Source organism: Ochlerotatus camptorhynchus, unplaced genomic scaffold, assembly GCF_037179485.1.
Source record: "Ochlerotatus camptorhynchus isolate MF236.1 unplaced genomic scaffold, CSIRO-AGI_Acam_v1.1 ptg000101l, whole genome shotgun sequence".
Classification (NCBI taxonomy): Eukaryota; Metazoa; Arthropoda; class Insecta; order Diptera; family Culicidae; genus Ochlerotatus; species Ochlerotatus camptorhynchus.
The window spans coordinates 145,454-167,997 of record NW_027040591.1 but is presented as its reverse complement, the minus strand read 5'-3'; the positions used below and the strand labels follow the sequence as shown (position 1 = coordinate 167,997).

General features: G+C 38.6%; 1 protein-coding gene across 1 annotated transcript in view; it reads left to right on the top strand.

Moving 5' to 3' along the window:
• Positions 1 to 20,963, top strand: part of LOC135699020 (ras-related and estrogen-regulated growth inhibitor-like protein) — a 92,046-nt gene extending 71,083 nt beyond the window's left edge. The window contains exons 4-5 of the mRNA XM_065219205.1: positions 16,261 to 16,429; positions 16,499 to 20,963. Coding sequence (XP_065075277.1) covers positions 16,261 to 16,429; positions 16,499 to 16,641 — 312 coding nt within the window. The 3' untranslated portion in view covers positions 16,642 to 20,963. The remainder of the gene's footprint in view (positions 1 to 16,260; positions 16,430 to 16,498) is intronic.
• Positions 20,964 to 22,544: the final 1,581 nt, after the last annotated feature.

Here is a 22,544-nt window from a genome sequence, read left to right as displayed (position 1 = left end):
TCAACCAGCCATGAGTGGCAAATTGGTTTGTGGAAAATCTTTCTATAGACAACTGACAAAGTGCATTCAAAATTCATTCGACTTCCGTTTATTGTTCAAATATGAATTGCCCCGACATTCACAATATGCCACATACCGATAAATACGAAAATGTGTTTGCCGTATTGAAACATGCGACTTTTACGATTTTAAGAAAAACGACATCTGTGGAGTTTCGTTCACTTAAATTCGCAAAAAAAACGTAGGTCAATCATCGACGTAAAATTTTCCTGGTTTATCCATTAAAATCTTTTGGAATTTGATGAAAACCGAGAGAGGCTTCACTCAGTATTAGTATGCTCCTAGGCTGGGTAAACTTTTCGACGAGTTTCCCCATATTCGAGCAGATTTTGAGGAAAAGCGAGGAAAATTTACCTAGTTTATGAGTGGCTCGCCCAAGATTTAATGAGTCTAGTCTAGAACCTAGAAGTGCTTGTTATTAAGTATATACGATCGACTGGTATTTGGCCTTACTTCTTCTTCTTCTTCTGCTTTTTCTTATTCGCATTTTAAGCTTATTGCATATCGCATATTAGCTTATAGCGTGCTCTCAACTTAGTGTTCTAGATGCACTCTCACAATTATTAATTGAGAGGTTTCGATGTCTGCAACATTTTTGCATTAGTATAGTTGTGTGGTAAGTACAATCATACCATAGAGGTAACTCTAAGACCAGAAATTCCCGAAGAATCGTGCTCAACTTTTTGGCTCAGCTCTGGTACTATCTTCGGTCCCAAGCTAATCGATGCAGCCCTCGAAGCATAGGAAAATCCACGAACCCCTCATTTTATCAGTCAAAATTTCATAGCGAATCAAAACAAACATAGTGTAGTACTAGAATTTCGACTAGAATGGGGTACGTCAATCGATTAGCTTGGGACCAATAGGCTTGTCAAGTAGTGAGCCTATTTTAAATCGTTAGTTTCCACCGGTTGATCACACTCTATTCCCAGGGAAGTCGAATCTCTTATATAATCTTATTTGTCAACTGTAGCAGGAGCTTGTGTTTTGAGTAGGAATAGGAATTTGAGTGGAGTTCTCTCTGTTTATACTCTTTAGTATGACGCGCTTGGCATAGATGGCCCACAGCGACTCACGGAGAGTTACTGATTCCGATCATTAGCGGTTCGGCTTCTTCCTCCTTCTATGGATGCTCATTTGGGCTGCAGCTCGTGCTTGCATGCAGCCTTCCGTTGTGTACTGAAGAACACCACCACTCACCACGCGTTGATTGAATAAACACCGTTTGGTGAGACCGGATGGAATTCAACTTTGAAATCTGTGTTAGGTAAATCGCTTTCCGCAGGCAATTGGTGATAATTTGAATTATCATAGCAACAGTTGCACATTCGCGCAATTTTCAATAGTGACATTTTGAAAAATGATAGAGTCTTAAATTTATCAGATGTGTTGAAATAATTATGATCGATTGGTCATAAAATTATTGAAATTGGTCCAGGGGTTGCTGAGTTATTAACGTTCAAAATCTTTCATAATTTTGTTTCATGTTCCTTTTTAGGTTTTTACAAAGTGTACCCCCATATAGAAATGACAGACGTAGTCCTACGTAAAAAACCTGGGTCCGTAGAAACAGGGATGGATTGCTTTTTTGGGACTGTTCCATTACTTTTTAATATAGAATGCTTACGTTATAAACAATTTAATTTTCAGTTACCCCGCTCCACAGAGCCATACTCTGTGGTTTCACTGAAAGTGCACTTGAGAGCGCTCTTCAACAGCTTATATAACCTTTTTGTGGCTGGATTTGTTTATTCAATATAATTCTATGAATTTGCGTTACTTAGCTCAGTGAAAACACAGATTGTGGCTTTGCGGTTCGGAAATTTTTAATTTTTAAAGGGAGATTTACAGCATTAAACTATCTATTTTACGATGGGTTAACTGAAAATACAACTAGAATTTACGTTAGCATTCTAGAATAAAAAGTAATAATAAAGTCTCAAAATGATGATTCATTCCTGCTTGGAAACATCAAAAATGGGCTCAGACACTTCAAAATGGTCTAGAAACGCAAAAATAGCTCTGAAAACGTTAAACGTGTCATAGAAAACACTAAAAGGTAAATACCAAGTAACAATTTTGGTTTTATGAGGATTCTGTAGATCATGGTTAAGACTTGAAGATTACTTTAAAATCTCGATAAAACTTTTTACTTGGCTTAAATCGAAGACAACAAATCAAGAAGACTGACAACTCTTCCGTTTTCTCATACGAATGTTATGAGACAGGTAAAATCGCGTCATCTGCCGCTCAAAGGTAAATGCTTCGAACGAATTTGATAGCAAAGATTACATCCTTTGAAGAAGGGTTTGTGTATTTGCTCATTTTTCTATTCACTTAAATACAGCAAAACTGCCTGAAAACTTCAAAAATGGCATTAGAAACGCCAATATGGCCTAGAACCGTCGAGGGTAGGGTTATTAGGCCGAAGGCATTTAGACCAAATAGGTTACTAGGCCTAAATTATAAAAGTTAAAGATGGAACACTTTTATATTCACTGTAACAATTTTCAACAGTCTGGATCTCAAAAAATGTTTCAAGTCTCTGTCTGAGAAGGGACATACATGAATTTATTAAATACCTTTTAAAAGCGTAGTATAAAACTTTCGGATCAATGTCCATTATTCAGTGTCTTTGAATAATTTTTAAAATCTTATTCCACACACTTAGAAATAACTGCTTTTACACGAGACGTAAATCATGGATCGTAACCAAACATTCCATGTCAAATTAATTGTTCTCAAACCGAAACTTAAGCAAGTCGACGAAGAGAACGTTTGATTGAATTGATTTACCGCCGTTTACCGAACGTTTGATTGAATTGAGGGCCACTTATATGTATCGGTCTGAGAGAACCGAAAGTTCCACGACTTTTCCGTAGTGTGTAAGGTAAGAAATTTTTTTTCCAAATTTGAAGACTGCCAATTTCATATCCAAGATTGTAAACGTTAGAAAAATTTTTAAAGATCATAGGCGTAGAAAATGTTTTAAGAATTAAGACTGTACAAATATATGGAAGATTTCGCAAATTGTAACATTTTCAGCTGAGTAATTTTTAGCCTTTGATTTTTCAAAAAAAAATCTCCTTCTTTCAAACATGAGGGGTTCTTTAGAGTTTTTTTTTTCATTTGATGACATTTATAGCTAAAGATTATCTACAGCAGTTTTTTTTTTCTTTGAAACTTGAACGGTTTTGTTTTGGGACTTATTTTTGAATTTTCAAAAATATATCCATATTAACAAGCATTTTCCAACTCCAAAAAATAACAAGAATAGTTTAGTTAAGTGTTCATGTTTAAGAAAAGAGAATATCTAAGAAAAATTAACCCTGATTTTTAATAATTTTTTTTTGAAAAACTGTGCTTCATGTTTGGAAAGGATCTAATTCGCACTCCAGTTGATGAAAATTGAATTGCATTAGAAATTTGTTACTATATGAATGGTTGAAATTTCACCGAAAATAGCACAAACAAAGATGAAAATAAAGAAAACCCAACTAACAAATTTTCACAATGTAAACGGTTTACTCATTTCATCTATACAGCCTCATGCTGTATACACAAGTTATACGATATGAGGCAACCTTCTCTCAACGTCTATACCAAACTTGATGAAACTCCTCAAACTCACTGGAGGTTTTAAAACACTCTAAACAACAACTCTTCGAGAGAGAGAGGAAGAGTGATCTTCAGCGAGAGGATGATTTGACGTGAAGTGCGCTTTTCGAGACTCCGGATTACTTTTTTGTTCGACGCAAGAAGCTCAGAGTTCACCCAGAATGTGAGTAAGAGCGTGTTATAGAAATCATGAACATGAATGGTTTACCTCACTCTCAGTGGAATGATTTGGCAGTAGGCATTCTACTCCTCAGAAAAATGCTACGCTCGGCTCATTTCAAACGAGCAAGGCTCCTGGTGAACTTAGTCAGCTACTTATGGCTGTTGGGACGGTTGGAACAAGATCTAATTGCATATCCATTTACACTGTCATCAACTGTCATCAGCTGTCATCCTGCTGTTTAGTTGTATGTGAACTTGAAAGGTGCTTATTCAACCTTTTCCCGGTTATCCAATAATAACTACACAGCTTTCTCTTGAAGCTAGGTTAAATATTGTTCATGCTTTTTTGTTGTTGGAGGAATTTATTGAGTTTATGTGTGATAATTGAAACTAGTTATAAATAAGCACACCACCAAATTATTTGGCCTGCCCGAAATTGCACACTTAGTTTTTTTTCTACCAAGATCAGCTGTGCAAATCTCGGCAAAAATAAGTTTTACTGAGATCTCAGCAAACTTTTCCTTTGTTTGCTGAGACTCAGCTAATCATTATCCGAGACTCAGCAATCAAATGTCACTTATGCTGAGATCTCAGTGAAACTTATTTTTGCCGAGATTTGCACAGCCGAGCTCGGTAGAAAAAAGTAAGAGGTTGTATCCAAGACTCGACCGTAGATTTGACGTAGGATTACGTGCTCGTTATCAATATTTGGCGACTATGTTAGGGAAACCACTTTTTGCAGGCAATCGGTGTTAATTTTGATCACCATTGCAACAGTTGGACATTTATGTAATTTTCAATAGGGACCTATTGAAAATTGATGAAATAGTCATCTTCCAATCGATTGGCTTGTTAAGAAATAAAATCCCTCCGCTATTGACAGAGCTATTAGCGGTCAAAATCTAACCACTTTTCGTAACGCGGTCGATTTTGGTTTTTTTGAAATTGCACCCCCGATATGTTGCCGAAAGATGTAATCCTACGTCAAAACCTAAGAGAAGAGGTGACAATACGGGGGCGAAAATGAACCACTTTTCTGTCAAACGTGAACCAGCTCCTGATTGGCCGATTTCATGTGCGTAAGATAGAGATAGAGATAGATATAGATAGAGATAGTGATAGAAATAAAAGAGGAAGAAGCCAATTGTCACCTCTTCCTCTTAGGTCAAAACTAAGTACGTGGAATCGAAATCAAGACGACTGCATTGGCAAAGCATGACACTACCAACTTAGCTACGCCAACACTTTAAACTGATGTAAACAAATCATCATGGCTTTCTACAACAATATCGCTAAGTAGAGGCTTAGTGCAACATGAATCCTCGCATGAATCACTTTTTTCGACTAATTACTTCGGCTTTGTAAAGGAGCAGAGTAAAAGCTGTAAAACTGCACAAGTCTAAAAGTAAATCTAGTTAACTGTAAAAACTCTTCCACAGTAGCGCTAGTTTGTTAGCTGAGCACAAATTGTTTAGTTGTTGTAAAAGCACTTTTGATGTTTATGTTATTCAGAAAGAGTGGTTGGCTGTGTAGAAGCCAGTGTTGGCAAAAGCATCAATCAAATAATAATAAATTCCGCTCTCATACGCTCTCAATATCACGCGTGATATTGGAACAAAATATCATGCTTGATATTGATTTTACAAGCTTCTTTGATATTGCGAGACTATTCACAACGTGCAAAAATCAAGCTGAGAGCTGACTCGACACAAAAATGATTCCGGTCCTCATCGTTTACCTAGAAAGAGAAAGTATAGTTAGCTATCTATTTTTACTCTTCACCGATGGCAGACACGAAGGGACTGCTGCCAGCCGTTATGGAAGTTTCGGTTGCGTTCGGGTGTAAAGCAAAAATCATTAAACTCAATCTTACCACAGTTTGGTGAGATTTACAGTTGGTGAGTTTTGTTAGCTTGATATTTCAAGCTGCGATATCACAGGTTGCAAAATCAACCGCAAATGTTTGCTTGTTGATTTTGGTCTACGAAAATCAAGCGTGATATTGGGCATTGGTGAGATTTTATTTTTTGATATTTTTCCAACAATGGTAGAAGCCATCAAATGAGTAATATATTCACTTTGTAAGCATTTTTTGCAGCTGCAAGTTGAAAGTTGTTTTGTATGTGTATAAAAGTGACATTAACGTTTACTGGCTGCTGTTATTCAGTGCGGTTGACAAACTGAATAATGGTTGTGAAAAAGTTGAGTAAACCCTCTCCAAAAATATTTGACTAGCTGCAACTTTTTTAACTACCACACTAAGATTATTTCACCGAAATCTGTGAAATTTTACCGAAATCTCGACAGTTGAACGTTCGGTAAACAGTTCGATAATTTTTTACAGATTTGCTGCAATTTTCCACCGAATATCTGTGAAAAATTACAGGAAATCTGTGAAAAATCACCGAACTGTTTACCGAACGTTCAACTGTTGAGATTTCGGTAAAATTCACAGATTTCGGTAAAATAATCTTAGTGTATACTTTAGAGCACAACGCTGCAAAAGTTGGCTTTTAATGCTGAAAATGTTAGTTGGGAATAACATGTTTAAGTATCATTAATCTCTAGTACCAGAAGCCATGCCCATAACTAAAATGAACTACCCATGTTTACAAGAATAAGTTAATTTTTAGAGTTAAACAATGTTTGAATTAATTTTGAACAATTTCTTATTTTCAGAATTCCACAAAAAAATTAGGATTGTGAAAAGTCAAGGGATCTGAAACCAGGCTTCCGGAAATCTCACGCGTACACAAATGCGACAGCGAGCTGTGAGACGGAGCGTCGCATGACTCTCAAATCCATGGTGTGCTACATTAATTGTACAAAAGAGAGACCAGAACTATGCGCGCGACAAGCTACATGCTCTCAACAAATTCAAGCGTTTCAATTTTTTTGTCTCATCGCATTGCTCTCTCAATGCGACGCATGTATTCAATCACATGCGACTGTTTCATTGCATATTATTATTATTATTTAGCTTTATTTAGGAGGCTTTCAGCTTTAGGCTGGTTCGCCTCCAAATTTCATTGCATAATCTCTATGCGCTCTCTCAGGGCGCCATCGCCGTGCGCTGTTTCGCATGCCTTGACTCTCGCGGTCCCATCATATGTGATGTTGTCGGGTGACGAGAGAAGGGACTGGAAGGGTTTGTTCACAGAAGACTTTGTGTGCCCTTTTCAAATCGGGTGAAGTTTTTAAATGGTTCCAGAAATATCTTCTAGTATAGATTCAAGCAGACTCAACACATGGTTCCAGAGTTATACTGGAATCACCGTAAGATCACCACTCATGATCCTAGGAAGACGCAATTGCTTGTCGAAAGGATGCTAAAGGAAGGTAAAGGAAGACAACGTGAGCGGTGGATGGCAACCTTACGGTAGTTGGGATACCGTTAGCATGTTAGCACCCCAAATAATACCGGAATATCTGTGGAACTATGTGTCCTTGAACAAGTCCTTATGCGGAAATCTTCTAAAATACATTTTTGGAAGCCTCTGAAGCTTTCAGCCCATTTGGTGGAACAATATTAGACTCAGAATCCCTCAGAATACTTTTACTCAGACCAGTAAACATATAAATGGACGATTTTGAATGTAAAACAGCACTACATTATACTATACAAGATCATATAGTCGGCGTTAAGTCACAAGGGACTAAGTAGCAAAATAAAAACAAGAAATGAGTTAATGATATCATAAGATCAAGAATTCCCTCAGCTACATTTCACTTTTCAGCCAGATTTGAAAAAATAGAGTAGCAAGAGAAAACTGTCAAATGACATAAGACACAAACAGCCAACTTTAAATTCGTTTTTCTCGAAATCAAAAAAAAAAATCACAGTTCGGTCTGACTTGACCGATCATATCAACACGCTAGTAATGATAGAACTCTTAAAATTAATATTTGTATTTTGTCTGGCTTGAGTGAACACTATTTTAAGGGATTATTTTCAACGCAGTAGTGTACTTTGCTGCAAAAACGTTGTTGGTGACTTCTCATTACATACACACAAGTCTACACTTAAAAATTAACCAAGTTTAACATGTTGTAAATGTGTTCTGTTATGATCAATTGAGCTGAAATTTTGACACAAAACTTGCTTTTCCATTGACCTTCGTCCGATCAGCTATGCACAAATTTTATTTTTATTGTCACCTTCCAGCAGGTGCTTCAAAAAATTTGGTATTTCTTACACGTGAAATTCAACATATTTGTAGTTTTGCGTCAAAATTTCAGCTCAATTGATCATAACAAAACACATTTACAACATGTTAAACTTGTCGGGTTTGTATGAAAACGACCTTTGTCCGATCAACTTGGCACCACAGTGTACGTTGGTACAAAATGCTGGATTAAGGTTAATGTAATAAATTTAGGAAAAAGTTGTGTCATATCTGTATTACGGATTGTTGCTAAGCTTCTTGCTTCAGGAATTGTATTGAATACCTGTCAATCAACAAAACTTACTACGACAGCAACTGAATTCTTCAGATGTGTTAGGGTAAACGCTCCTATAGTTGCGATACGTTAGAAGCGTTAGGTTCCTATAGTTGTGTATTGAGTCTCCATACACAACTATAGGAACCTAAAGGCCGGCGCACAATGCATACGTTTTCAGGTTTTTTGACATGACATGGGCTAACTGTCGAAAAACCTGAAAACGTATCTAACGTACCGCTACTATAGGAGCGTTTAGCCTAGTGCTCACAGGATAGTTCATATCTGCCACCATGATGCTGAATTGAAACAATCAATTTGCGACAACAGATTTCCAAAACGTCCTAGTGTTAGTACCGTGGACCCTCGGTGTACATTTCGCTTACCAAAGCCACATCTCTTCCTTCGTTCGTTATGAATGGGCTATTTTTCAAGTTAATCCTTTAATCAACGAAAATTGCCACTAGGAAAACTTTGTTGGTCATAACCATCCGACACCTCTGCTCCATAAGAGTGTAGTAGCTAGGTCGCTTTCCATCGTTTTCAAAACAAAACAACACTTTTCCCACATCAAGAACACGAGTTGGTCTTCCAGTTGAGTTTGTTATTTCGATGTCGCAATGCGACGTTGCTTAGCGACGTCTCATTGAGAAAAGCGCATGAGCTTCGGCTCACGCGACGTCGCATGATGCTCGTTCTCATAAAACGCATACATCCGGAAATGTGCTGTGCTTACAAAACAGTGCGACACGCTAACATTATGAGAATGTGAGATGCGACAAAACTGAAGAGAGAGAAACAGAGTGCTACAAATCGCTTGCGCATGAGACTGCTATGACTATGAGACTATTCGTATTGCGTCTCGCATACGGTAGCGCGCGCACTGGAAGCCTGTCTGAAACCACGAATTTTCTCCATTTCTCAATTCCATATTGACTAATCAGGAACCTAGTATTGTTAGAAAATGGAAGAATTCCTCTAAAGTATTCGGCCAAATGGCCGGACATTGCTGTACATGCAACCTGTCAATTTTGCCCTTAGAGAGTCATGTTGATGGTATTTTTTGACATTAAATAGGCCGTTAAAAATAGTTTAAAAATGTTACCCCTCCCCTCACCCACCCTTCAAATCTGTCACGGAATATCAAGGGCCACAAAAATAGTTATTTTCAATTTTTTAGCGAAAACGGATATTCTACCAAAAATTTCGTCGCTAAAATCAACCATATTCCTAAGTTACACACTTAGAAAAATTGATGCAAATTCAGGTGCTCTGGGACTGACATATACGAGCGTTAATTTTGACATAAAATTGAGTCATAATAGGCGCGGAATTCAGCTCAATCAAACGTACTTTCGAACTTTTCAGTCTCGGAGCACTTAATTTTACATGACATGTTTGTTTACGTCTTATCCTTTATGTTAAAGATGGATTCCGTTACGTGTGAGATTAGGTTTTTCTAAGTGTGTACCTAAAAAAGCTGTGGAAAAGCGCCCAAGGCGACCAAACAGCAACTAAAGCTTAATTTGATTAATTGAAGTGTATGTCGCACGGTCTCAGTTAGCTACTCGGGCTTCTATCTATCGAAGAAGAGAACACTCATGCCCTTTCCGCATTGCCGACCCGGCATACATGTGACAAAAACTCCTACCAAATCTTAAACGCGTCACCATGACGGCAACGGTTCGATCTGTTCGTGTCATATCAATCAGGAAATAATCAATAGAAATCTCTAGAGCCTTCACGTTGCATCATATCATCATTCCACATTCCAGCCAGCCAATACGAGTGACTCTATCATACAAAGTGCAGTCTATTTTTAGAGCACTTATTTTGGGCTCTGCTGCCATATATACTTAGGCTTTCAACTATTGGTTTCCTTGATGCAGATATTTGCAGAAGAAAAAAAGTGGAAGCATCCTCTTACCACGGTATTAGCATATTTTATGAACGAAAAAAAATTGTCGAGAATTCTCGTTTGTGCTTGCATATTTGCTGACATCAGAGAGATTAACGGTATGCCGATGATGCAGAAGATCGATTTTGCATTCAACGGTGACTATGCCGGTTGCTCTTGCACTGGATACAGCGCATGAGCTATTTTAGGCAAATGCAATCAATCGCCGCTAGTCAACGGGGAGATGATGGATAGTCGCTGCCATATCACATTTCGCCAGGTGAATAACTGAAGATGACGCACACTTGCATCAGCACCGGAATGTTCGTCAATATTATATCAGTTTGTTATTGTCGGCATGCACAATTCTAGTTATTCGAGCTATGGAAGTCCTAAATTTTCCATGCTCTGAGAAACGCTGAAGAGGACCGACAGATGGGTGTGACCGCGGTCGTCGCTGCTTCGCCAGCAGAGTGGCAATAATAATTAATTTAGATTAACTTCAACAAGTACACACACACACACTTATGTCAGCATTCGGTGAATTAGATTTCGCAAATCACCGTAGGAGAGTGCCAAAAACCTAGAAAACCCTTGGAGAAATCATACCATGCCATCAGCAAGTGGCATGCGAACCGACTGCTGACCTAAAAACGCCGTGGAAAACTACACACGCAAAATAGCGCGTGTAGTTTTCCACCGCCGGCCGTCCATCTGCACGCTCCTTGACTAATCTAGTATTTTGTTATGTGCCACCTACTTCCCCCGAGCTGATGCCGTGGCCTCCATATCCGACCAAACCGACGACAAGTACCAACAACCGGCTGTACGGTCTACGGTCTGCGATCAGTTGTCTTAATTAATTGTAACATCAAATTTCAACGACGCAACCCTGTCCGTGAAGAAAATCGGTGTGTGCTGCTAACAAATCGGTAGACACAGAGTGCACTGCAAAAACTTTCCGCACTTACCAAAGTGCAGTTCAGGGTAGTGTGCAGAATCTGGGTTTTCCTTGCCGGGAATCGAACAAAAGTGGATCGGTGGAATTTTCCCATCTCGCGTTGCTCATACAAACAGACATGTGAGGAAATTCCACTGATGGACCGGAAAACTCCACCCGTTCACTGGACATGCAGGAAGAAACGATGAGATGATTCTGTAATACCCGTGGCGCCAAATATGCAAACAACATACGGGCATGCAGGAGGCTACCTACCTCCCTCCGTACATAGATATGTGCAATGCATCATCATCCGCCGTCGTCGTCGTCGTTGGTGCAGTTCAGTGCATATCGCATTGTGCGAGGTGGTGTGCAATGTGTGAGGAAAGAGAACGCGTCTACGGCGAATTCAGGTCGTGATTCGATGCGAGGTGTTTTGAATGCATGAGCAGTAACGATGAGTTTAAGAGAATGTGGCTCCGGGAGGGTGGGTATGAGACACGTGCTGTAGTTTGATGGAGGGATTTTTTTAAATCTCAAGTTTGCCTTGCAATTTGCAGTTGAATAAGTTGAGTCAAATATTAAATAGCCAAATTTTAAGATATGTAAGGGAAATGGATGTAATGTCGGCCTAAATGCTCCTAGTTTGGGCCCATACATACATTCAGCTATCGACTAAATTTTCAATAGTGACCAAAAATATCCATTAGAATCGTCTCAATGACGCGTTCATCTAGATAAAATTGATAAATAACAGAGTTTTAGCTATGGGTCCAATCTTAGATCCATAGGCCAACATTAGAGCCATTTCCCCTATCATGATTTTTAATGATTTTTTTCACGTCTCAGAAATCACGATTTTTTCGATGCAATATAAGATGCAATCATCAAAAGTAGGTTATCATAATAATCATTTACATTCATTTCGTACATTCATTTACATTCATTTGCCTCTAACTTTTTTCAACAACAGAATTTCTTAAAATGGCATGCCTTTGTAGGTTTTAATATTAACTACAATATTTACAATATTTGGAATAATTCAAATCTGTATCTCTTATACATGATGCACTAGAGCGAACAGAACTCACCATTGCTTTTACATTCACATCCACTGGAAAACAATAACAAGTTCTGCCCACTCTGGTTCGTCAGGCATAAGAGATGTAGATTTGAATCACCGACAAAAGTTGTAGCTAACATTAAAACCTACAAAAGCTTCATATATCATTAAACGAAATTCTGTTGTTGAAAAAAATTAGAGGCAAATGAATGTAAATGAATGCACGAAATGAAAGTAAATGATTTTCCATGCCTGGCTACAAGATAAGCTACGCATCACTCATGGTGCTTTTCGCAGAGCTGATCATCGACAATATTTTCATCTCTCATTCTTCAACGATTCTCTCGATCCTCTTCCATTCAAACTGTGAAAATGTCACTCTCGAAATATCGGTCCGAGCAGGAGTGTCGAAAATAAGTGTTTAAGCCGAATGTGATGTTGACAGGTAGCGATGACATCGCTGTTAACACATGAGGCGATGTGAATTTGTCGTCTGTTTGCTCTCCTGGATGACGAAGTTTGGCATGGTTTAATGTCACACTCAGTCAACCATTTAAACAGGGGAATAACACAAAATACGACAAATTCACATCGCCTCAAATGTTTACATCGCATTGATTTGAGCCAACATAACCCTCCGTTACTCGCGCTGTTGTACTTTGTACCACAAACATGAGTTTTCCATTGCCATTTCGTTGTTGAGTTACCAATCGATCTGAAACCAACGAGTATTACTTAAAAAAAACTTTTTTTTTGATCAAAGCAAGCTAAATTTTGATTACAGTAAAGACCTAAAAAATGCGGATAATAGGGAAAATGTAAATGGAAACCGCGTAAACTGTGGCCATACTACGTGGGATTTGACTTCATTGATTTCAACATGGAATATATCGAGATCCTGACCAGATAGAAAGTTACTGTCTCCGACAAAGTTGTTCAGGAGCCTTAACGCTGGCGCACAGTAGTTCTGATTTTTCTCACTACGTAGCGCTGGTATACGTGTGGAATTCTCGCATGTTATATATCTCGAGATCCTGACCAGATAGAAAGTTACTGTCTTTCACAAAGTTTTTCAGAAGGTCAAAGCCCATTGCTTGGTGCTGAATAGTTCAGAATTTGCTCACTACACGACGCTAGTATACACGTGAAATTCTCATATTTAATATCTCCAGTTCCCAACCAGATAGAAAGGTACTGTTTTCAGCATAGTTGTTCATGAGGTCAAGGTTTTTTCGCAGGTGGACAGTAGTTCAAAGTTTTCTCACTTTGCGGCGCTACTATACATGTGAAACTTTTGCATATAAAATATCTCTAGATCCTTGTAATAATATAGATAGATATAAAGTAAATGTATCGGGCAAAGTTTTCAGAAAGTCAGATCTTTTTGTTGGGTGACAATAGTTCAGAATTTTCTCACTAAATGCAGCGCTAGTATATACGTGCCTTTCTCGCATATTCAATAGCTCGAGTTCTTGATCAGCTAGAAAGTTGCTGTCTTCGACAAAGTTGTTAAGGAGATAAAGATTTTTTGGCTGGTAAACAGTAGTAGTAGTAGTAGTAGTGTTCTAGCGCCGCGTAGTGAGAAAATTCTGAACTACTTTCCATCAGCCAAAAATACTTGACCCCCTGAACAAGTTTGCCGAAGACAGTAACTTTCTATCCGGTCAGGATCTCGAGCTATTGTATATGCGAGAATTGCACGTAAACACTAGCGCCACGTGGTGAGAATTTTCTGAACTACTCCACCAACGAAAAGATTTTGACTTCCTGAAAAACTTTGCCGAAGACAGTAACTTTCTATCTGGTCAGGATCTCGAGATTTTCCATGTTGAAACCAATTAAGCCAAATCCCACGTAGTACGGACACCGTTTACGCGGTTTCCATTCACATTTTCTCTATTATCCGCATTTTTTGGGGGCTAACTGTGATAAAAATTTAGCTTGTTTAGTTAAAAACAAGTTTTTTTTAGGAATAACCGGTGGTTTCATATCGATCGGTAGCTCGGCTGCAAAATGGCAATAGAAAACTCACACTGTTATATAAAGTACAACGCGCGAATACTCGTGTTACAAAAGTTGGCGCGAGTAACGGAGGGTTAAGATCGAAACAAAATAAAATAGAAGCAAGCAATATTTTGTTTTCACTTATTTACGTTTGCTTTATAGTGCACCCTATACGCATCAATATATTGATACGAAGGGGAATTATTTACAATAATATTGATGATTTGATTAAAGAAATATTGACGGCAATGTAATGACAATACGATTATTGTCAATAAAAGCAATCATGTAGAGTCCACTTGAGGTAAAATATTGACAAAAATATTGTAAATACTGCGCTGGTTCACTAGCTCAACCAACTAAACCAACTAGCACGAATTTCAGTTGCTCCTGAAATCTCATGCCGGTAGGTGCTGACGCCCTGTTTACATTATGCTGGCAACTTTTGACGAAGACTACGTCTTACGGGAAGGTACAGAAAGGTAAATCGAAAATCGAAAATGCGACCGTCACGAAAAGGAGTTAAGTTTTGAACGCTTATAACTTTGTCATTTATATATGAAATTAAAATCCAAACCCACCAATCGGTAGGAAATAACTCTTAGAATCTGCTACAAAATCGTGTATAACGCATTTAGCAGGTCGTGATAAATTTTGCTCATACAGTATTGTCTGTTGCAGTGGTGATTGGATTTTTGGGAATATTTTGAGTCGCACTTTGATGGTACGCTGACGAAAAACAACGAACTTTTTGGTTATTTCACGCCTAGAACGCTATTGAGTTTAACACATTTGGAAACAAAAAAGGTGTACCATTTGAATTTAAACACGTCTCAAAATCATTTTCAATCTAATTCATACTTGGAAAACCATATAATTGTTCACAAATAAGTAATTTAGAATTGTTTGCAAAATTGCAAATATTTTGCAAAATTATTTTTACACGTGTTTCGAGTAGAATGCAATGATAGTGTAAGATCTTGAAATCAAAACAACAACAAAAACCAAAACAGACACTTTGTTGTTATTTTGATTCCGAACAAAAATCAACCACTTTGACAACTCTATCTGTCATACGCATGGCCCGCACTTATTTCATCCCCGCACTTTCAAAGTGCGGAGTCCAGTAAGGTGCAAAATGCGCAATACTACTTTTGACTGATTTGTCTCCTTTTCTCCTTCTAATGTAGTCGAAAACGGAGGAGCAAAACCACCCAACAGGGGTAGTAAAGTGTGGGAACCAAACGTTGACTATAATCATATTTAACTACCAAAAAACAACTTACTTTTGCGTAGAAAGCTAGTGGAAAATTCCATACAAATTACACATAAGTAAATGAAAATTACTTTGACTCACTTAACCTACTTTTGAGTTCCTGCACAATAGTGCCGAGATGAGTGATAAGATCTTACTTTTGGGTACACACTTAGAAATAACTTATTTTACACGAAACGTAATCCATATTGGACGTAAATCATGGAACTTAAACAAGTATTTCATGTAAAATTAAGTGTTCCCAAACACTTAATTTAAACAACTCGACGAAGAGAACTTTTGATTGAATTGATTTTCTCGTTTCTTTTAACTGATGATTATGTCAAAAGGGCCGCTTACATGTGTCGGTCTCAGGGAACCGAAATTTACACGTCTTTTTCGTAGTGTGTAATTTTATTCTTACCGTGTAGGGACCCCAAGGAATGTGTAAAAAATATAAAAGGCCATAGATGCATCTAAATTCAATGCATTAGAAATATTTGTTCAACAATGAGTATGAAAAATAGACATTTTTCAAAAATTCGTTCCCAGGTTTTTCAGATAAATTTCATACAGTTTTGTATAAATGATAAGACTTTTCAAATAAAATAATAACTTTATTGTTTGCTGAATCTATGAGTCCAATGGAATCTACCAAGACCTATAAAATAATCTTCCGAGGATTATGATTCTGAAAATAGTTGCTTTTCAACGACAGTCCGATGTATTTGGTATCAATCAACCGCAATCCACAAACCGTTACCAACCTAGTGATTTAGAACAGCCCATTTCAACCCGCTTTTCCTTTTCTCTTCTCATAGGTCCAAGAAACGGAAGGTGCCACCCTCGCCGCCTCGCATGCCATCGGCTTCTGCGAGGTTTCCGTCGCCGATAACTCCCCCGCCCTGTACAAAGCCTTCGAACGGTTACTAATCGAATCCCGTGCCCGTCCCGTCAAGCCTCGAAAGTTCTCCGTCAGTAAAATGTTTGGTAAGTGCTTCCGTCCAGTGCCGTAATCGAATCATCAAATTAATTATTCTGCTCTCTTGCTCCCAATAGGTACCCTCATCGGTAACAACGGCACCCGACAGCCTTCGACCGCGGTGAGCCAAGGCACGGTCGTGCCGTGCCACAAGGGAGAACTGCACAAGTCCCGGGTGATGAAACGACGACAGGCATTTACCGCGACGGCATCGCTATGACCGACATCGACTACGGCCGAGGACAGCAACTAAAGAGCAGTCGCGTGTGGCGACCACTTCATCTACTACTGTCGGTCACCTACTCTTGTGTGCATCTGATGAAAGCAGCGAAGAGAAGGTAGTATTAGTATAGTAGCAGAAGCGAGCAGCAGCAGCAGCAGCAGAGTCGTTTATAACATACACTTCATTGACTGACTGAAAATTTGGCCGGTCTGCGGCGTCGGAATGTGGCTGAACGCAAGCGACGACATCATGCCGCCGTGAGCGGCCCGGGTCAGCGTCGGTGAAATGAACAAAATGTGATTTTAATTTTAGCATTCTCTCAAATCCGCTGAAGAGCACACTTACCAAACACTATACTGTAGGTAAAGACCGTCTTACTCATCATCTCCTCAAACTCTGTCGGTACTTATCCTAGGTAGCATCTTAAGCCATCACGTGTACTCGCGTGGTACTACTTGTACTTGTATAGATCGGAACTCTCTTTATCGTTTTAGATGAGGAGGTGTTTAGTTAGTCCTAATTATTCATTGTAAACCACAGGTCAGGAAAACAACGGCAATGCTAGTGGGAGCAAGCGGGTGGATCATTAAAGAGCTTTGAAAAGCCAATCACGGCGACACACCCCTCGAACTTATTTTTTTTTTGCGATGCGGGAAAATACGGGACACAGTTCACATCCTAATTATCGTTCCCCAGTGGGCAAGCCATAGTGTCGACCGAACGACGGGAAAATTTTCCATGGCTTTTCGGTGCGACGTAGCAAGAAATGATTGGTCCTGGCAGCAGCACACCCCTGGTACCGGCCTCCAAGCGATGTTTGTCTTTCGATTAATTGATTGTTATTTCGCTGTCGATGTCGCGCTCTGTGTGGCACCAACCGCTTGGGTTGGCAAACAGAATATCGCATTTCCATCACCTCACCACCCACCGAAGACAAAGACCGACCGTGTGGCGGCATTATCGATGAAGCGTCAGGCGCGTACTCAGGAGGTGTGCAAAATTGCAAATGCCAAATTAGGATTTATTGTGTTGTAGTTAATGCCGGGAAAACCCTGCACGCTTCTGGTAACGAGCGCGATAACTGCATGCTCATAAACTACAGCGACTGCTCCGGTCCCACTAGCATCCGTAGGGAAATACCCGCCAATCCCTCTGGTTAGCAAAAGTAGGAACCCCCGACTCAACACGCAATTAAACAATGTTTAAATTACATACACAAACACGCTAGAGCAGTCGATTTGCACACACTTTTGTAAACCTACTTAATTGTTTCGGAAAGTTTTCCTGCAGCGGCAGCATCATCATCATACACAATAACGCCTGAACGGTTTCCGTGAAATTGATTGCCGTATTACTATGTACTACCGATCCCAACCAGCAAAGTCCGTAGCCAAGGCCGTACAAATCGCTCCAGGATACAGAAGCTTTTTTTTCCGAACGGCCTATCTAGCTTGTAACTTGTAGCCAAGGAAACAAAACACCCAAATTTGTGAGTGGGTAGACAGCGGCGCTTTTGAGAAGACTAGGAAGCCAAAGCAAAACGGTAAACAAAAGTTGTACATCTTAAGATCATCTACCGTTGAACCGCTACCAAGATGGATGGATGTATAGGTGGCACAGTAGTTACTCACGGTTGCCATTAATGTTCATGAAAAGTTCACTATTTTGCCATAAACAGTGCCAAGACAAACAAACAACGGACGGATTTGGATCTGTTCCATACGACCGAAAGGTGTATGCTGGCCACAATTGCCTTGCCAAATTGATTTCCTACACAAGTGTTTAATCTTTGATGTGAATTTTGCGAAACACTAGGGGCATTGGTTATAGCTAAACTTGCCATATACAATCGTCGTAGTTCATTTTAGTAAACAAACTAACACTTCTTCTTTGTATTAAGTGGCTAGGAACCGTCCGTCCAATTTTCTCATCGCATCGCATTTTCGTCGCCGTTGGGAATTGGGAATTTTGAATTCTACTGAAAGTTAAAAAGTTTTAGCCTTTGAAGCCGAAAGTACTACGCAGCGACGTCACAGACAATTAATCCTCTTGGGATGCGGTGCGTGTCTTGAGTTTGAACATTTGTTTGTTTCTGAAAATTTCGTTAGGTAAACACTGTTAACGCAGAGGGCGAACAGTTTTCCACCAAACTTCATGGGAAATTGCAATTCATTGTGTTGGCCTTTTCATGCTCAAGACCACTAGATTTTAAATCTGAAGACAAATGAAATTAATTGGAGCGGAGAACACCTTCTGCAAAACATAGCGCATAAAATGAAATTTCCCAGAATTACTTACATTATCGACGCCTATCGCTACCAGCTAATCGAACAAGAAAAGTTTAAATGCCAAATATGTTCGCTCACACATTAGCAAATTGCTGCACGCCTCTGCTTAAAATTATCTGTTTTCACGACGCAATGGTTCCCGCAGTCGTGAATATTGGCTTTTCACAATTTATCGGAGCCTTTAACGGTTGGCAAGACTTCTAAGGAAGTGTTTCCTAAATTAATACCTAGTCTGAGTAGAGCACTGTGGAACATAATTAAAATTGATCCTTTTATCCACTATTTGTGACAGCCAGCGTAGAGCATTCCAACGAATTCAAAGTCTATAATTTGAACATTGAACTTAATTATCAAAGCTGCAAATAAGCAAGCATTGGAGAATACATTCACTCGCAAGACCACAAAACTCGGTTGCTAAGTGACTCTACACCTTCACTCAGAGCTGACAACAGCATAACCACCGGTTGGAAACTAACGATTTAAAATTGGCTCACTACTTGACTAGCCTATTGGTCCCAAGTACATCTATAATCATTTATATTCTAGTCGAAATTCTAGTACTACACTATGTTTGTTTTGATTCGCTATGAAAGTTTTACATCAAATTTGGGGAAAAAAATTAGAATAACTTACAGGTCAAAAACTGTTTTCATAATTGATTTTATTCAGAAACATTAAATATTTCAGCAAATACATTAGTTAGAAAGTTATACTTCAGTAAAGTTGTTTATATTAATGATCTCTACCACTTTGCTGAACACAACAAGCCTCTAGCTCACATTTTACAAAAAATCATTTGTCCATCTCACTTGTAGGGGGATTAATCGCTTAACTGCTTATACCCTGGGCGATGCGAAGACAGACCCCAAAATTGAACCCATCCCGAGCTGTCAAATCGAACCAATCGTTTACTATCCCGGTATGATGAAACAAATACAAGTATTGCAGTCCTTCAATATTAAACATAATCAAGCTCACCTCGAATGGGAAAATTCATTTACTCGCGCCACAGAAACTGAAATCCTCACCTACAAAAAGATTGCCGAACGAGTGTAAATTCGACAGTGAGCATGCATAAGGGCCTATACGCGATGATCGATTCTCTTCGTCGATTTTCTCTTTTGTTAATAACTCGCTAGATTTAACGTTTCTCGTTGCGTTTGCTGTTGCTTTTGATAGCCAATACAACCTGTTACTACTCTGCATTGAACAAATTCTAGAAAATTGTTTCGCTCAGCTGTAGCAATGCAAAGAGAAAGTCGATGAAGAGAATCGATCATCGCGTATTCGCCCTTATGAATGCTCACTGTCGAATTCTTCACACCAACTGACTCTGCAAGTAGACTCGGAACTGACAGCAGTAGAAGGAATGAAGGAAAAGCTGAAAGGCAGCCAAACAAGTTTCTGTACCGAGGGAGAACCCGATTGAAAGCGTTAAAACCGGACGCTAACGATTTAAATAACCGAGTGATATATTTTTTAGCTCAGTGATTTAAATCAGTTGAATTGACCACAGCAGTTTTACAGTATTTGCGTGATGCTTACGTTTATGTGTTACAGTATAATAATAATAAGTGAATAATATTCCACACCACTACACTCAAAATCAGTTTAACAGTTTGCATGCATAAGGGCGTATACGCGATGATCGATTCTCTTCATCGATTTTCTCTTTGCATTTTCTAGAATTTGTTCAATGCAGAGTTGTAACAGGTTGTATTGGCTATCAAAAGCAACATCAAACGCACTGATAAACGTTAATTCTAGCGAGTTATTAACAAAAGAGAAAATCGACGAAGAGAATCGATCATCGCGTTTACGCCCTTATGCATGCTCACTGTCAAGTTCTGTGTTTAGCTCGATTCTGCATTCATCAAAAAAAAAATAGAATCAATGAGAATACGCACAACATCAGTGCGGCTCGCACAAGCTACTACTCGTTTCTGATGTTGCATGCATATGAGTAAGTAATAAATGCACAATGAAACAATTTTTCCCATGCTTGTCTCTAATCAGTCTATTTAAGGGGAAGCTTACCGGCCCGAAAATAAAAAAAATAATTTCAATAAATTTTATTTTTCTAAAAATATTGGAAAAAAATATAAAAAATCCAAGAAAATTAGTTTCTTCCCTAGATTTTTTTTCAAAAATTACATGTAAAAATATTTTTTTCTATCTCATCATGAAAAAAAAATTGGACTCTCAGCAAAACCGAAAAATCGATGTTTTGTGGTTTTTTGAGTCCAACTTTATGCCATAATAACTTATACAAAATGGTTTTGCACGTGAATTTTCTTTGAAAAATTAGACAAAATGTGATTTTTTAGATTTTTGATATCTTTTTCCAATATTTTTAGAAAAATCAAAACGTAATTATTTTTTTCGGAGCGGTGAGCTTCCCCTTAAGATGGGATGTAGTGAAAATGTATGTCTCACTTTTGCATAGACATCAAAATATTTTTTTTATTTTTTTTTCATCCAAAATTTGTTCATTTTTCCCAAATTTACGAACGTAAACGAACAATCGAAGAGTCACGCAAAATGCAGTTTGGCGGCACTGCTGTGCCAACCGATGGCTATGAACCGACTATATTAGCGTTGCCATCATTGAACAAAAAATCACTTTGCATCACCCATCTTATAGCATACCATGTATGCCAAGAAACATTCCTCAAGACATCAAGCTTCTACATTCAACCATTTCAGCGCAAATAATAAAAACACGCGTTTTGATATCCCTGGCACCACTGCACGTACAGTGGACAAAAATCGACAAAACCGCGACTAAATTGAATATCTCGACTGACAAACGGTTTCAGTCAACATGTTATACATACACACTTAAAAATAACTAATTTTACACGAGACGTAATTCATCTTTGACGTTAATTATGGAACGTAAACAAACATGTCAGGTAAAATTAAGTGTTCCCAAACAGAAACATACGCAACTCGACGAAAAGTACGATTGATTCCGGGATGAACCCGAGTTCCTGAAAAATAGGAAATGCCGCTATCTATCGACATAATTTTACATCTTGATTTAGACATATTACTGGAAATTGATAGTACTTAATATATATGGTGCAAAGGGCCATACCATGGTTCTCCGGATAATCTGGTAAAGTGGCCACATTATTAATGTCCTAGAATATTGCAGTTTTTTTCTATTTCGTTCAGAATCACGAGATCAATGCGTATTTAACATGGCATTGATTTTTTGGGATAAAGTAGCCATATCCTGATTCTCCTGGTAATCCGGGTTGACCGATAAAGTGGCCTGTTTATAAAAATTACCTTGAAGCTTGTGACTTTTTTCTATAATGTTCAGAATCACGACATCAATGCGTATTTAATATAGAATCGATATTTTGGGGTAAAGCGGTCATATCCTGGTTCTTCGGATAGTCTGGTAACCGTAAAAGATGTAATAACATGTAAACAGTCCTGGGCTCGGGAAACTGCGGAGAACAAGAGAATGTTATCAACACGCTATTTTGAGGCTACTCATTTTTGAGTCGAAAATCACTCAGTCCAGCCAACTTACCCAAAAATGGGTAAACAGGCTTTTACTCAAATTTTAGTAAACGTGCCTACGGAGGAAACTGGGTA